Source organism: Etheostoma cragini, chromosome 2 (assembly GCF_013103735.1).
Source record: "Etheostoma cragini isolate CJK2018 chromosome 2, CSU_Ecrag_1.0, whole genome shotgun sequence".
NCBI classification, from domain to species: domain Eukaryota; kingdom Metazoa; phylum Chordata; class Actinopteri; order Perciformes; family Percidae; genus Etheostoma; species Etheostoma cragini.
The window spans coordinates 9,330,097-9,348,096 of NC_048408.1; the positions used below are offsets into that span (position 1 = coordinate 9,330,097).

General features: G+C 39.9%; 1 protein-coding gene across 1 annotated transcript; it reads right to left on the reverse strand.

Moving 5' to 3' along the window:
- Window positions 1-590: 590 nt before the first annotated feature.
- Window positions 591-3,639, reverse strand: sfrp2 (secreted frizzled-related protein 2). The gene is made up of 3 exons (XM_034888619.1): window positions 2,696-3,639; window positions 2,431-2,511; window positions 591-2,108 (listed from the first exon to the last, which is right to left on the reverse strand). The coding sequence occupies exons 1-3, from the start codon at window positions 3,195-3,197 to the stop codon at window positions 1,804-1,806; spliced, it is 888 nt and encodes a 295-aa protein (XP_034744510.1). The 5' UTR covers window positions 3,198-3,639; the 3' UTR covers window positions 591-1,803.
- Window positions 3,640-18,000: the final 14,361 nt, after the last annotated feature.

Below are 18,000 nucleotides of genomic sequence, written 5' to 3' on the forward strand. Positions count from 1 at the left end.
ACACACACAGTGTTGTAAGGACAGAATATGTACTAACAGGCAAGCAGGAAAAGCATTCAACATGTAGATGCCATTTAACAGACACTATGCTTACAAACCAAGCTTCATTTAGCATTATACGCCTATGTTACGTTTCTTTGTGGTTTATGTCATTAGGAAACAAACTGTACATGAAGAGTGTTGCAAGAACATCACCAAATGCTTCCAGTTATCATGACTAGATTATACCATTCAGTTCCACTAGATGGCGGTGTTACATTAACAATGCACACTGCAGGTTTATTTTCCCCATCTTAAAACGTTGGCCTTAGAAATATTTTTGTTAATTCTCTTTTATTCGTGACTTTATTATTTCCTGCCAAACAAACACTCACACACAATAAAATGAGTCATTTCAAAACATGTGGTTGCCAGCTTTTAATTGCTGAAAACTTTATAAAAAGATTAAAAAGGCAGTATTTGATATTTACAGTATTACTTTCAAAAATACTTTACATTGCACACACACACATGATTATTTGCGCCTAACAACTTACTGCTCATCAAATCAACACTACCGACCAAAACGCAGATATTCATCATCTAACAGGACCTAAAAACCAACTTGTGTCACTCAAACAGGATGAAGATGCAAACCAAAGCCCAACTTAAAAGTTTAATGAAATATGAAAGTCCGGAGTAAGAAAATCGTTTTCATACTGTGGTAAAAAAGTATGCAGTGGCTCAAGTACAAAAAGATTACTTAAGAGAATTAAAATGTTGAACAGGAAGAGAATATAGCCAGCTATTTCTCGTTTTTGCTTGAGAAAGCAGTAGGAATACAAAAACACTAACTGTCTTTGAACATCCCACTCATGCAACTTCACTCAACATGCAACACACAATATGAATCAGTAACTGTTGCTGTAGAACTATGAGAGCAAATGTGCAAATGCCTAATTTTGCCTTGGACCCTTGTGATGTAATTTGTCCCTTCTAGGAGTTTGGAATAATCCTAAACAAGCAGCTGCTGATGACCTAAGCTTATTTGAGGAATGCCCCATGACATGTTTTCAGTTTAATTTGTGGGTTAAAATGCGGAATCCGGGGAATGCCAGAAGAGTAAAGAAAAAGGTCTTAAACTCACCCCCATCGCAAGATTTAACAGTGAGCCACATCATCAGTTTTAAGCCGGGATTGAAAGCTCTGCTAGTTTTCACTCTAACCATGTAATGAGTGATTGCTTTACACCTTGGACACCAGCTGAGTGCAATTAATGAGCTGACAACAAAATACACATCGCTTTAATACTGGCCATTAGGGGGCACCCACTACTCACTAAGTGCTAAATGAATTGGAGTTATTGAACTGCACTAAATCTCACATTACTACAATTTGAAGGACTTGCCCCCCCCCCAAACTTACATACCACTGTCTGTTCTAGATCTACACCTGTGCCCCGGTTAGAAGACAGGGCCAACCTGTGTGATTTAGCCACTGAAAGATGAGTTTTATTATGAATAGTGTGACGAATCTGAGTGCATTGGGGCATATGTGTCACCCTTCACAACATTAAAATCTATGAGAATTATAAGTGTAGAGTTTCTTTTGGTCTTTTAACGTATTGGGCATGTATGACTACAAACCAATGTAAAACACAGGAAGTTGTGGGTTGTCTGAGGCCAAGGAGAAACATCTTAGCTGGAATCTAGAGAGGAGTCTAATGGCAAACCTGTGTGACAACTGAAAAGGGATCATTGGAAAGAGCTCAACTAAACTTTTTCTTCAACAGTGACACATGCAGTTTTTGTTTTGTTTCCCTTCCTAGCACTGCAGCTTGCGAATGCTGCGGGAAATCCTCTTGAACTCTCGCTGTCCCTTCTGCCAGCGCTTCAGCGAGGTGATGACCAGATGGCCGTCCATCTTCTGGCCCATGACCAGGTAGGCAGCGTGGATGTCGTTCATCTCCTCACAGATGCACTGCAGGCCGTCCTTCAGCCACAGGTCGGCCTTCCTCAGCTCACGCTCTGTTATGCCGTTCAGCTTGTAAATGGTCTTGCTCTTGTTGTCCGGCACGATCTTGGTGTCCCCGTTGATGTAGGAGATCTCCTTAACTTTGATCTTCAGAGCTGGGTACAGGCAGGAGAGAAAGTAGGGGATTTTGTTTTCAAAAATTATATAGAAATCATCCTTTTGATCCACATGAGAATGCTTATGTATTTCTAAATTGTTTAATGCTAAAATGCATGCAATAGGGGAGATAGAAAAAGTGAGGGAAATGGTACACATTCTTTCTCTGCACTGTCAAGTGAAAGAAACACATTCAACAGTGAACTCAAATTGGGGCCCTGGATCTTCACTATGGAAACTACTGCTCTAATAATAATAATAATAATAATAATAATAATAATAATAATAATAGTAGTAATAATAGGTGGATGGAATACTTACCAAAGTCATTTTTACACAGGTTGTCAACTATTTCGTTGTCGTTTTCATCTGTTTCTTTGCAAGCATCACACACTCTGGGCACTGAAAGAGAAATGAGATTAGGCCAAAACACAATATGCTATAATTCTATAGAAAATGTAAAATATAGCAAATGGGACACACATTTCCACAGGATATCCAAGTAGATTTGGCATTTCTATTAGGCATGTTTTCAATATTTGTGGACGCAAATGTGCTTCTGAAATAGAGTTCTACAAAACCTTACCTTCTTTGGTGACTGGCACGAAGCTGTCGATGCTTGCAGGCCGTATGCACAGGTCATTGTCGAGTGGGAAACGGTCGCAGTCCAACATCTTTGGCCAGGGGAAGCCAAACGCGGACATCACGGGCGCGCAGCCATTCCTGACGCTCTCGCACAGAGACCTGCACGGCTGAATGGGATCGTCCAACTCGTCCAGACAGACGGGAGCGAAAAGGGAGCACAGGAACTTTCTTGTGTCGGGGTGACATTGCTTCTGAACCAGCGGGATCCAAGACGAAGCTTGCTGCAGAACTTCATTCATGGTTTCGTGCCCGAGCAGGTTCGGGAGGCGCATCTCTGCGTACTCTATGTTGTTGCACAGGAGGAGGTTTGGAGGAATTGGCTTGCAGTTCTTCTTTTTGTAGAATAAGTCATGCTCGCCGAAGTTGTATAATCCGTGGATAGCTTCCATGCAGGGTATTGTTATCAGCCACAACACTGTCACTATGGAAATAAAAGCCTTCATTTTGCATGCGCGTGAAAAAAAAACCTGTAAGATATAAATGTGCACAAGGGGTTGTTGAGCATCAGTCAGTGCGGATGGAGTCTGTGTCAGTGGCCAGCTCCTACTCTAACAAGAGGTTTTCTTCCAGGCGAGTGTGGGAGGAGTCTGTGTGCTGTGCGTAAAGAACCTTCTCTCCATTCAGCACTTGGTTTCCTCATATCAGGTGAACTTTGAAGACAAATGTGTGCCTTCAGTCCGAAGAAAATCAAATAGTCACTTGTTCCTCCTCTGGGTCTTATATTTATATTTTTGCTTTCTAATTATAGCTCATAGTATTTTATCACCAGTCGTTTGCTTAACAATTTCCCCCTCTATTTCATCTCCTGCCATTCATGGAAATCATAACAAAACGTGTCTGACAGGGTTTCCCTCATTACGCCCAAATCAACAGCAATATATCCCGAGTGATCCTTTAACTTGCTGTTTTTTGTTGTTGTAGACCCATGCTGTAAAAAGTTTGGGAATGCTGTCAGTGGGTGCATTTAGCTCAACTCAGTGGAGCGTTAATTTTCCATCATTAGGAGTTTAGTGGTGAAATCCTCCGGGCAGGTCTGCAGGTTCATACCACATGGTGATATATTGTTTGCCCTGGTGTGAGAAGCAGACCTCCACTCATCTCAGCACACCCAGGGGTGAAACCAAATCTGCCTGCTCCTTGCACCGGAGCTCTGGCTCCTATCCACTCTCAGACCCCCTTGAGCTACAGTCTGGTCTGCAGACAGCCGTGTGGTTCTTCTCAGGCTTGACCCTCCTCTTGCTCTGCAATGAGTGAACACTTAGCATCTCGCGTGTGATCTTAGTATGTGGAATTTCTAACTAAAAGGGTCAGTTAACCCAAATTACAGAGACATATTTTCCCACTTTAGCCTTTGTGGTTTCTAGATATTCAGATATTTTTGATTTGACTTATACCCAGACTTAAAGATATGTGCCACTGAGACTTCCGTATGTACCACATGTCCCACAGCTGCATCAAACTACTCTAAAAGTCATCTAGTGTGCAAAGTACCACATGTTTATCCCTGAATCCAGTCTCTCAGTGCCTCCTCAGCAGCATTCAATCATTCAAAAAGCTCATGAGTCACTTGTTTTAAGTAGCGGGGAAAAGTATTTGAATAGAAAACACAATTGTAGTATGTTTTCTCTGAATTTAACCTGTCATTAGAGTTTATAGCTCTAGGTGTGCCAATTTCTTTTTTAGCAGAATGGAACAAAGACAATATTTTGGAAAGAGGTGCCACTTCTTTTTATTTCCGTACGAAAACAAGCCCGAGCAAATGAAAAAAAACAGATTTTGTGAACATTGCATGTTTAAATATGTTTTATGAATAAAGTGCTGCACCTTTAAATGAGGTGTTTGATTGTTTTGCTACTGTAGATACAGTTAGTGTTTCCCAACTCTACAACAAAAGGAGTCAAAACTAAATTAGATGCATCACCCTGACTCATGAATCCACCTTTTTGTCTCGTGACTTTTATTGTAAATACATATTGCTCAGAAACTGGTTACTGTACATGAGTGCAGAGCTATGTAACTGCTACAGCTGGAGGCCACAGCGATACTTCTTTACAGTAAGACTTTGAATACTCTTTCTAACTTTCTATTTATTTTATGGCTCAGTTAACACAAATTACAAAAAACACTTTTGTCACTTACCTGTAGTTGTATCTAGCCATGCGGACAGTTTGGGCTTTATTTTTAAGATGTTAGGAGATATACAGTATGTCTCTGAAATTTCTGTTATCGCCACGGTGTTGGGGGTGAATAGGATGGAATATGTGATCCTCAGAAAAAGGACATTGAAAAAGTTGTCAACATATTTGTCTAGAAACAGTGTTGTTACTGTTGGGTAATCCACAGAGCATGACATGAACACTTTTCATTGTTTCTTTAAGAAAAAGGGGTTTCAAGTAAAACTGTGCACAGCGATGTTTGCTCTGTTTTTGGTCTCCACCAACTCCTGACGGAAATAGCTGCTCTAGTATCTTCACCAGCTCGTCACTAACTGTGTCTGTCTGTTTGGTGTCAAGCAGGTATTGCACAGTGAGGTTTTTTAGGGCTTTTTTTGCTGAAAACTGTTGAGAACAAGGCTTTGAAGAGCCGTGAGAACCATAAAAGTAGAGTTGCGGGAACTGAAGAGTTGGCCGATAATTTGTGTGAACTCATCCCCATGTGTGACACCTTTCACATTACACACAGGGATTAGGTCCTGTGTTATTATATCTTTAAAAAATGCAGGTTATAGTTCCTTTAAAGAGAAAAATGTCTTCCAAGCCTATCAGGATTGAGCTGGCATTCAGAGAGAAAACAAGTGGCTGCATTGGTGGGGTGTGCATGTTGCTCCAGGTACCAGCCAGACATGAAATACGATCCAGGAAGTTTCAGTAACAGATTCATGCATTTGATTAGCCACCACATTGCCCTGCTGGATGATGTCATGTTGCCAGACAACCCTGCATTTTTTTGTTTGTTGCTGTAGTCTTCTGCGTTGGCACCCCCGCTCCAGGACCAGACTCATTCAAATGAATGAGAGGGTTGTGTTTTTTAATGTAGAGCCAAAGTTGGTCTGAAGAGCAGGGACCTAACTTGTCTGTGTCAAAGGTTTAACCTGTTTTTATAGGGCAACACTCCCCCTCGTATCGTCTCTCCTTTAAAGTGTGTTACTTCTATTCAGGTCTCTGTAGAAACACTTAAATGGCCATTTAAGGGCAAGCATCCCCCATTAACCTGCAACTGGACTCCCTTTAGCCGAGCAGCAGGTCAGCTGGCTAAACTGTACCTGTGGTGTGGCAGGTCACATGCTAACCCGACTAAATGTTATCAGCTGTAAACACTGCGGATGCACTCTTGGACTGTGTATGCAAACTCTTATGGTACATGCGTTGATATATCTTTAATTGCAGCTATTTTGCAGGATAACTGGAAAAAGCGCAACTAAACCTTTTCTTCAACAGTGACACATGCAGTTTTTCTTTCCCTTCCTAGCACTGCAGCTTGCAAATGTTGCGGGAAATCCTCTTGAACTCTTGCTGTCCCAACATCAGATATATATATATACAAAACATGTGGTAAAGTACTCAAAGTAATACATCCTGGGTATTTGAACTCGCCTTTTAAAATGACCAAAAGCAAAGGCTCCAAAAGAGAATAAATGGACTTCAACCAAGATCAAACCAAACCGAGCACAAGGCTTTATTCCTCCAACACAGATAACAATACTGTTTGACAGACTGTTAAGGTCAGAGGCTCGGGAAAGAGGTAAACTGATCCTAGGCCTTTGCTTAAAGTCACCCCAGCAGGTTTTCATTACAACGCTGTGGGAGAAAATGAGACGCAACTTGTCGGACCTAGTGGTCCATCTGTAACCCAGTAAACCTTCGTTCTTTCTCTTTCCCCTCCACCTCCATCCACCCTTTAGAGAATAGAAAAAGTTCAGAGGGCTTGATACTGTCAAGAACAATCACAGAATGTGGGGCGCAGATTCATAAGAAAGCCATAAACCCCACTGGAACTGTTTGTGGAATCAATTTATTGACTCGTCGCTCAGTGTGAGGAGCATCAAAGACACCAGGACTGCTATAGTGTAAACCAAACCAAAAAAAGGAATGTCTTGTTTGTTGGCAGAGTCCTCATAGTCCAATTATTATACAGCCAGGCTAACCAGCTCCTGATTTGGACAAAATGACATCTGATCGGAACATATTATGAGATAGGTCTGTTGGTATTCTATATTTTTCTTATTGTCCAAAACAACCCATGAAAAGACCAAACCCAACAATGAAGTGATTTTTCTGTGTAAGTCTATTCCTCTGTGTCACAGACCTCTATTGTTGGCCAAAAACTAGTAAAACCACATTGTTGCTGGGAAAAAATCCCTTATTGCCATGAATATGGACACTGTAGTTTATTCAGAATCAATCACACATACTCCATCCCGCTGCCGTAAATACACGCTAGTTCACCAAATGTGTATTAATCTGCAATTTAATTTAAATTGTCCTTTTTTACTCCTGTTTGAGAAGTGTTATATAAATATGTCAGCTGCTTTAAGAAATGACTGAGCCTCTTTTAAAAGTGAAACTACATTTTTAAAGATTTACGTCAAACGGGCTTTGGGCCATTGATGGGCGGGGAAGTTGGAGATTAGTGAGAGACAGACTAATGTAATGTTGGTTTTCTGATGGGATTTGTTGCGTATGGAAACTGTAGAATAATGCCAGCCTTATATCCTTTAAAACGTAACTTTATTGCTCTGAAATCTCTCTCTCTCTCTTAGTGATGGCGCTGAATCTCTGCCAGTTTTGAGTGTACTCCAGACTCTTTGTATTTTACTACTTTATTTGGACTTTGTAACGACGATCTACACATTTACAAAAATGGTCTTATCTGATAACCTGCCTGATAAGATAAGGGTTATTTAGTAGCCCAGAAGAAAAAAAGATCCACACTCTTTCCTTTTCAACGGCCCCTTGACTGCCAACTGAGAATCAACCATTCAGCTCTGAACATTGTCTTGAAGTGCACTAATGAGCTTGTTAACTTCAATCACTCCTTCTACATAGGCATTTGGGAAAGAATGTATCCCATCCAAGAAGAATTAATCTCATTAGAGCTCCAAAGTCATATAGATTGTGCCTGCTTGGCGTAATTGATGTTCCTATTGTACACGTCTAATTGACTCAGGATGGGGTTTCAGAGCAGCTGTGGGACATGTAGACCACTCTACCAGTCTTTGGGATAACCGCGTGCATATTAGAGATGTGTGGACTGAACAAACATGTGGAGAGGGCACAAGATTATTTGTATTTTCTGTTATTAAAGTATTGAAATGTAATCTGATTAAACAGCCATTTATGAGTCATGGAAAGTCAAAATTTGACATACAGTACCAGTCAAAAGTTTAACCCGCTTTCTCACTTACTTGAATAGTAAAGCGTCCAAACTTTTTACTAGTACTGTGTGCTAACTTGCTTACTGCTTTTTTCGCAAAGAGTTAGATGAGAAGATTCAAACCAATCCCTCTCTCATGTCTGTAGGACAAGAATAAAACAACAGCTGTTAGCTTAGCTTAAGACTAGAAATGGGGGGAACAGCTAGCCTGCTTCTGTCCAAAGGTAACAAAAATCCACCTGTCAGCACCTCTAAAGCTCACTCATTCATGAATTAGTCTCGCATTGCCTGACCTAGCATCACAGTGCATTCTGGGATAGGAGTAAAGACGCTCTGGATTTGCAAATCTTTTTATACCAATCACAATCGTCGGCGGCGCTAAGCTCCGGATGCAGCAACGGTGGCTCTCCAAAATAGTCTTGGGAAGGAAACTTGTGTTGTTTTGGGGGAATATTTGCACCCCACAACAGAAAATGCCAGATACAATATTAAATTGAGTTAACTGTTCACACAATACACTAACGTGAGCTATTTGAATCAGCTGGATATATGATTAAACGTTATTTCTCTTACCAGCGTATGGCTGTGTGTACTTCATCCACAGCAATCCCCTTCAATCGTTACAAAACGTCCCAGTCAGAAAGTAAGGACTGAAAACATATTCCTTGTAAATCTTAACAATAATTCCCCAAAAGAACCAAGCATGCCTGCCTTGTTGCACAACCCAAATATTCTTAAAATCTTCAGCCATTTTAAGCTTGCAGCTTGAAGTTTGTTATCGTTTCCCGAAGCGAACAGTTTGAGAAGGCAACACACAGAGAGAGGAAGGTGAGGGACATCCTGCATCCAGACTTTTAATAGTAACTATTAGTGAATATGTTATATCTCGTTTGTTTAATTTATACAGGGAAAGACTGTGAGAAGACTTTACGAAGATTCTTGTGTTTTTTTTTTGTAAAGATTATACAAACATTCGTGAGCTTTAGTTTTACGAGAGTGGTATCGTACCGCACTGTACGTACTACAGCCCGACCGATAAAGCATTTTTAAGGCTGATACCAATACGAATATTTGTATATTAAAATCCAATATGCTGATATATTGGCCAATATTTATACATTTTTTAAAATCCAGAGACGTATCAACATATAGTAAAGTTCTTAAGAATAAAATGTATAAAAATACAAACTAGAGATATGAAACCTAAAGTCCTTTGAAGACAAACACAATGATAAAAAAAAACGAATCAGTGTTGCCAACAGGGACGTTGTAGAGTGCCCTCTGGTGGACAGACTATGTAACACACTCAAAACGTGGTTGACCGTCCGTTTTTATTTTTTAAATATTCATTTATCAGAATCATTTAATTGTCATTATAAATGATTCCCGTAAATGAATATATATATATATATATATATATATATATATATATATATATATATATTTTAATCGGCCATTATAAATGTCAATACCGATAGATCGGGAAATGCCTAATATTGGCCGATATATCGGTCGGGCTCTAGTGCGAACGGATGTTGTTAGTATTGGGAACAATCTGAGTACTACAAGGCTCACCAAAAGTCCAGCCAGATTTGTGTTACAGGATCCAAAAACTGTGGCATTGTATCATCAAAGACGGCAGAGAGCCGTGCAGGTTTATGCTCGCAGGATGTCCATGGATCAGTGTGACAAGCAGATCCTTCTGTAGGGCCCTGCTCTTTGACCCCTGACCGATAGTGAAGCTGGAAGACTCACACTGTGAAGGGCTCTTGGGGGATATTTTACAACTTAGACCAAAGTGCCAGAATCTCTGCCGTCAGAGAAGTGTTTTCTGAATGACCCGTACCTGATCTCCACCCCATACGGAGAAGGGCTCTAACTAGTCCTTCTGCTCGCCACCTTCACACGATCCTCTCAAAAGGGATGTTCCTGTTCTCTACTTAATGAGTGGATGAGCTTTTATGGAATTTTTCATGAATGAAAATCTAAAAAACAATTTAAACAATTTAAAAGATACATTCATCTTCAGTGTGGGGAGTTTCCCGCTCTTTTAAGGAAGTTTAAAGTCAAGTTCTGTCCTGCAGTCTCAGATTTATCTATAACTGCTAAAAGTGAAGCTTTATAGAGATAGGTAAAAGTAACTTCTTTTCATTTTTAACCCTACTTACAACCTAAAGAATTAAAAATAATTGATGTGAATTGAGGTGATTGCCCTCTGAGAGTTTTAGAATGATTTTAAAATATATTATCAATTTTGATGATTACTATGTTAGCTGAAGCAATGTGTGTAATTCTGAATTGGCTGGGCTTTTTCCCCTTTGATTTAAACATTTGATATGATGTTTTTGTTTCCTTTTAGTTTCCATTTCAGGCAATTTCCTAGAATTTCATCTCTATTTATAGTCTATAACTAGATTGGATTTGGGTTGATTTAACATTTTAATCGCTAATGGATATTGTGGATTTTGCACAAACAAAATGGACATTTTAAAATGAAAATTACAAGCAATTACAATGTACAAAAATCAGCAATATAGCAGATGTAGTGTGAATGTCGTCGTCTATGATGGATTGTTCCTGCTTCGAGCGTGCCCCTAATGAACCCTTGTGCTGTCTTCCCGTCAACCATGAGAAAAAAACAAAAACATTTTTTCAACACTATTATCGCTTTTTCTGACAATTTTGTCACTTTTGAAATGTTGTAGGTTTATTTCGACGGCCCATTTTTTTGTGACAAAAAAAAAATACTTAATTGAAAACGGGTCCAATTTGACCCAAGGACAACATGAGGGTTAAACTCTATGCTCACTTAAATGACTTGACACTTTGTTGTTAGTAGGAGTAAGTTGCTGTTTGTTATTCTTTACACTTAAATAACTTTTGTATTCCTAACATGGCTTTTTAGAACATTCTTAGTTGTCATTTTTAGGGAAGTTTGATAAACTTGGGTCCTGGATTTCAATCTGAAACATAGCTTTTGTTCCGTTTTTTTGTTTTTGTATTGTTTGTATTGTATTGTGCTGTTGTTGGGTCTTGAGTTTAGCTTGGTTTTACTTACTTACTTGTACTTCAAATGTAATGATTTATTGTTTGTTTGATTTTCTTTTGTTTTATCATTTTGGATGTTTATTAGATATAAATGCAAATTGAAATTATTTGATCTTGAAACATGCTTTCTTTTCCATTAAGTCAAGTTTTGAAATGAATTTACTTCCAACAAAGACATGTTCTCAGTGACAGGAACAAATTACCACTCTGGCAGAAGTCATGGCTCATTTGCCTTTTGACAGTTTATGTTGTGAAATATATTCTCACATACCTTCATCACAAGGATATTTTGGGGTTAGAAAAAGAAAAGAAAAAAGAAAAACCACCCCTCTTAATTTTAGCGATGGTGGCAGCAGGTTAGCAAGTGACCCACGGTGACCCCTGGAATACCAGACACGGGCTCAAGTGTAAATAAAGGTTTGGTATTCATTCACAGTTGTGACACCACAACAAGGACACATTTTTTTTGGAGGCATAACTGAGAAGTATGTGTGTGTGTGGCAACCTGAAAAAAGACTTTATACCAAGTTCAGCCCAAACTCTGAACAACCTCTGCTCAATAACAGCCACTCTGTACCCGTGAAACAAGATTTGACTTGTAGTTGCTATCTATTATAATAATAATAATAATCTTTTCTTTTTATGTTTCAGATGTACAGTATGTGATATGACTTCTTTCCCCTGACACTGAATGTTTTAGCATCTTCCAGTGGACTTAGGACTTAGGACTTGACAAGTAAGACGGATAACTCCATTCAACTTACATTGCATAAATGTAATTAAGAGTAATTTTATCCAGAAACCTGTGACTTGCCAAAAGCAAAACACATGCTTGAGTACACAGAATACACATTTCGTCGTTTTCTAGGAAATCTGCTCAGGAATGCCAATGATATAGATAAGAGCCAATATAGCACATGGAATTATACTCGTTGTTCGTCTTGTTTTACTGGGTGATCATGAAAAGCAAATGAAGAAAAAATGTTCTGCACACTCTGGTCTTTTTTTTGTTTAACTTTCCGTATCAGGACAATAAATCAGTACAAAATTGAGATATCAACAACATTTATAGATGCCAGAAAAGCAGGGTTTAGAAGGGAAGGGGGGGAAGGAGTTACTACATGGATATGAGGAAAACCAGTATAAAACTCAACACTCAAACAAATTAAAATACTATTTATGTTGTACTCATATAAACGTCCTGCAAGAACCCAATGAGTATCAGACTACAGAGTGCTGTTTATATGTACCCTATTTTTGATAAATGTAGGCTCAATACCCTAAAACAGAGCTACTGAGCTACAGATAATACTGCGAGATGAAAATGAATATTGTTTGATAATATTTCTATAACATTTATCCCATTGCATATAAGAATGATCCTTACAGGATAACATGTATCGGATCCCAGATGCAATTCAGGCAGTGCCAAGAGAATCTGGATAGTATAGATAAGCTTAAAGAAATACTCTGATTACATGTTTTGCTTAAACAGTACTCTGAAAGGCTCTCAGCTGGGTCCTTCACAAAGGACACCAACGCTTTGGATTCATGGTCGTTTTCACGATAAAAAATATCCTTAACTTCTCAGTCCATTTCTCTGTTAATATGTTCTTAACACTTTGGCCCCTCAGGCATAACTATCCCTAAATATGCTGCTTCCATTTGTCGCCAGCACAGTCAGCTGCTTATTAATGATTAGCAAATGTGCAAGTAAAAAAGCTTACCATATAAGTGACAAATATTTCCCTAGAGAGTTTTCCTATAAAAAAACAAAAGCGGAACAAGAATACATCATTATTTTGAACTCTCAGCCCGGTCATTTGTTAATAAGACCGATGGAGCTTGACTCAAAAAGAAAATCTGGGCTAGAGTGACCTAATCAGCCTCAAACAAGCTTAACTTCTTGATCTATGTATTCATCAATACTATTTCAAACTGTGCTCTGTACTTCATATTGCTACAATACATGTTTTCCATGATATATTGCCTGGAAATCTCACTGCAAAGTTTACTTTCTAGCTTATTTCCAGAAGTAGACATTTTCTCCTCCGTAGAGATAAATGCTGTTGGAACAGTGCCAACTGTGAACGTTCAGTCTGGTCTAATGGACCCACAAACATGTCATCACCGCTTCCCCGTTGTTTTCATATGAACAAAGCAACATTAAAACCCCACATGCTAAATTCTCCTACTGTGGTAACAGAGGAAAACACCCTTAATGCAGTCAGAGGGAATCACCAAGCCCTTTATTGTTCCTCAGTACACTCCCAGAAGAGACCAGCATTGACTTACAATAGCGTCATCACCTTGTTGTTCAAGAGTCTCTAGGCCTGACTGTGTGTGTGTGTGTGTGTTTCTGTCTAACGGCAGACGGAACAATCCCCGGGGCAGTGCACATTAACCTGCAGAGTCCTGCTGAGAGAAGGAAAAGACCCTGAGTTACCCTAAACTCTTTGGGGGGACACATCACCGCGCACACACACTTAAAACCCGGCCTCACATTAACTAAATGATGGCTCCCCTTTAACGAGGGCTTTTCCAACCTCAAACGTCCAACGACCTCCAACAAAAGTGCCTCGGCTGAAACCTTTTGACATTCTGATTGTATTTGTCACAGAAGGATGACACAGAAGCTCTGTGAAAGTGTTTTAGAGCATCATTGCTGCACCACATGAGACATGTCCAGAAGGATAAACATGGCCATGCTTATCTTTCATAGTAGTGCTTAATGAAATGTTATGATAATCTTTGCTTCACAGTTTTGGTTAAATTAAGGTGATGGCACAATATTGCGCTATAGCGTTCCAACCAAATCGTCCAACCATGCCTCGTACCGCCAGAAGTTACGTATGTCCTATCAGATTACACATCCAGTGTAAACAAGCTTAAATATAACGTTTATTCTAACCCATTCCATGCATGATGTCTGGGCTTTAAGGCTGCTATTACAACTGTAATGGTAAGCAAGAAGTGACAAACTCGCTCAGTGTTAAGAGGATGAAACTGCTTTGTTTTTTTTGTTGGAGAAAAAAACTTTTGTTACTGTTGCTCTGCCAAAGGAGCATAACATATCCCATTGTTTATAAGAAATATTAAAACTAAAAGCTTCATTGTATTCTGATAAAATCAAGCTGGTATTCAGTGTTGCTCCAGATGGCCTAATATTCGAAATGATGTTAGGGTTGGTGAAGAGCACGTACAGTATAATGCATGATGAATACTAAAGTCATTGTTCTACTACAAAGTGTGCTACAAATGTCAGACCTGGCAACAGAAGTAATTTAGTGTTTTTAGTCTTATACTGCCAGACCTTCCTCCACAGCGCTGTGGAGGAAGGTGGCTACACCACACATGCATTCTGGGATTGGAGAAAAAAAACGCTCTGGATTGTTTGCAGTTCTTTAAACCAATCACAATCGTCTCGGGCTACGGTCAGGTCTGTACAATGGAATAGCCATATTTTTCCTTTTTCTCTGTGAACCAGAACATACCCCATCCATATTCCACCCTCGCACCCAATTATGAACACACCTACATTAAGAAATTTGAAGGAACTTGTTTTGGTGGAAATATTTTCACTCCGCAAAAGAAAGCGCCACATAAGATGTTAAATGAAGTTAACTGTTCCCACAATACAGTAACGTGAGGTATTTAAATCAGCTGGATGCATGGTTAAATGTAATTTGCTCTTATCAGCGGGTACTGTAGTGTGTAGCCGTGTGTACTTCTTCCACAACAGTCCCATCAATTGGTCCCAAAATGTCCCAGTTAGACAGGAAATGCATAAGCGGAGTTTGACATTTGAGCCAGGGGGGTGTGGACCTGTCCTACCACTTGTGGAACACAGCACGAGCACATAATGACAAAACAAACATGCTAAATAAACGTGTTTATTTTTAAAGCAGATTTTTAATTACACTGCAACAATTCGGCCTCATGAAATCCAATCGTGGCACGGCTGTCTTGGAACACAATAGACAGACGGTGGCGGAATGCCCCCGCACTTAAGTTCATTTCAAATGTAACAATGGACAATCAGTGTTTGACCTACAGTCTGTTGAGATGCCTCTTTAAACGCAGAAACAATGCGCAATCACACCATAAAACGTTTAGAAAAAAGATCTGTATTTCACCGAAATCCGATGAAACAAAAAAGTAATCCACGGCGATCAGTAGATCCACAGAAAGGGTTGTGTAGTATCCAGCAGCGTCATTAAAAGGTATACAAGTCCAAATCTCCCCAAATGCAAAATCAATTAGTAAACTGACAGCAAATTTATATACACAGTATTTAGGAAACTTTTGTTGCAACGTTGGCACAGCAAGAATTCCAGACTAGTGCAACAGTAACTTTTGTTTTTGATGTCCTGCATATGCGTTGACACGGGTCTCAGGTGGGTGCTACTTGTCACTCTAAAAATAATGCAGTATATGAAATTGCATGTATTACTTACCACCATTTAGTGGTTTTCTGTTATTTAAAATATTTATAAATTACAACACAGAGAGAGAAGAAGGTGAGGGACATCAGGCAATGATCCTGGAAATGTACTTCTATTGTGACCTTCATGAACTACGTGTTGTGCAGTCGTGTTTTAAAGCCTGCACAGTATTTGCATGCGTTGTGTGTGTATTATTTTATCTGGAGCTGTAAAGCTGGAATAACTATTTCTTGATAAAAAAACCAGCACGACAAGCCCCAGGGAAGTCTCTGTTCCCGCCAATAAAAAGTTACAGCATGTAAAATGTACAAATTAAACAAATAAGATACAATGTGTTAATTAGTGAGCTTTAGAGGTGTTGGTAGGCACGTTTTTACATTTTTGAAAGAGAGCCAATGTAACCCTTTTCTCCTGCCTTCTGTCTACAGTGCATGCTAAGCTAAGCTAATTGCCTTCTGAGATGTGAAGTTAATCCTTCAACATCGTTTTTTGCACTATACTTGTATATAATGTTTCTATACTTTCTGTTTATCTACAACATATCTGTCTTTGTTACTTTTTTTTGCACTGTATATAAGTAGCCTACATTAAAAAACACAGAGTAAACCAAACAGTTTAAATACACACCTACTTTGTGCTTCTGTACTCTGCAGGGTATCATCTAAGTGAAGAGATAAAATGAGCTCAACATGGGACACTGTGCAAACGTCCTGCACGACCAATTTCATAGGCCTGCATGGGAGCCCTCAACACCCATGCACACGCTGAGCTTTTCCTTCTATCTTCCACATCTGTGTCTACGGTCCTAATTGTGTAATACCTCTCTCCTTCCAACCTCCATGTGCAGCCAAGACACTAATGGGCCCCAAAAAACCTCAGATCGGGCCTCTGATTCTTGTTAGCCTGAGCTAACTGATGGAGATTTCACTGGTCAGTGAATGAACTCATGCTACTCACCAGCCGTGTTTATTCCACATGGTTGTTGCGGATGGATTGTGTGTGTGAGAGTGGAGGATGGTAGAGTGGTTTGTAAAAAGAAAAAAAGTGGCTTCTTCAAGAGGCTAAGGAAAACTAGGAGGAAGAGTTTCTGCTGTGTTTGTTTCACTCTGTCTGTCCTTAATTTATGCATGCTGTTGAAGTTGGACATGAAAGGAAATTCTATTTATTTTTGCATGTTTTGCATTACACATAACATCAGCTCTCCTCTGTTGAGCAGGGCAAACACACAGACATAAAGCTGCCACCACCAGAGAGATCAACACTTGTGTCTGCGCCATTTGCTACCTCTACTGTTTAAAGTTGATCTCCATGACACACACTGAGGGACACCCAGTAAAAAAAGGAGGTAGACAGTTAGGTTGGACAAAACTTGACCCTAAAGTTGTTTGATCCCCTCCATCTTCTTGATGTCCCCACAGACAAAAATGAATGGACTCCTTTTGGACTGGGGAGGAAAGCTGTCATTGCCACCTCGTCTACGCTGTGTCAGACAGCCGTTTGAACCTGAGGTTGGGGCATAAATCTCCACCCTCGGGCCAGCCTTGACATTCTGTTACCAGATGGTACCTCCCCTGCTGTGGATTCTGCCCCAAAGGGGCCTGGCATCTCAGCCAGACCCATCCATCACATGAGAACCGGGCCCCTTATACTGGGAACGGAGGCCCCAGTAGGGAGCACCTGCCCTGTTTTCACCCTTGTGGCTAAAACTAATCTTCATCCCCCGCTATTTTCCTGAGGGGGTAGAGGTCACTTGAGACAACTTTGCATGTCCAAAAACACTCTTTTTAGGTGACATTCCCAATCTAAAATCTATTAGGCTTCATATTACAAGCCGGTCAAAGGTTGAGATATGTTTACAGAAGGCCACATAGGCTACAGGCATGACATGAAAATGCTCAGTACACGAGACAAACTAGTGTTAAGACCAAAAACTACAAAACAGCACTTTAAAATAAATGCCAAAGTATGAAACATGAGCAGAAAGAAGGGGGAGCAGCAAAGCAAAGATCAATCGCCTTAAACAAAATTATGTTACTTCTCAACTCCGAAATGCTTTTACACAAAAGACATGTACTCCTCCCATTTTTGGTCCATCTGTTTTATATATTGTGGCCAAAAAACATCACTGATTTGATTGGACCCAAATGTGATGCTTGAGGCTCCTTCATACATTCAAAGCCTTTTTGACCCTCCCTTCTCCTGCCCTCCACCAACAAAGCTCCTTTTCCCTCTCCCCACTGGTCTTGTTCAAGAGTCTCCAGGCCTGACTGTGTGTGTGTGTGTGTGTGTGTGTGTGTAGGCTTGAAAGGTGGCTCCAAAACACTGGCCGTTTCGACCTTTAATGGCTAGCTCAGATCTGAAAGGGAAGAGAGAGGGAAGA

Bases quoted from the DNA above. Each gene is read 5' to 3' on its own strand.
- sfrp2 (XM_034888619.1), bottom strand. From the start codon at position 3,197: ATGAAGGCTTTTATTTCCATAGTGACAGTGTTGTGGCTGATAACAATA. The intron at 2,512-2,695 runs GTAAGGTTTTGT...TTTCTCTTTCAG, and splicing joins CGTGCCAGTCACCAAAGAAG to TGCCCAGAGTGTGTGATGCT. The intron at 2,109-2,430 runs GTAAGTATTCCA...GCCTGTACCCAG, and splicing joins CCTGTGTAAAAATGACTTTG to CTCTGAAGATCAAAGTTAAG.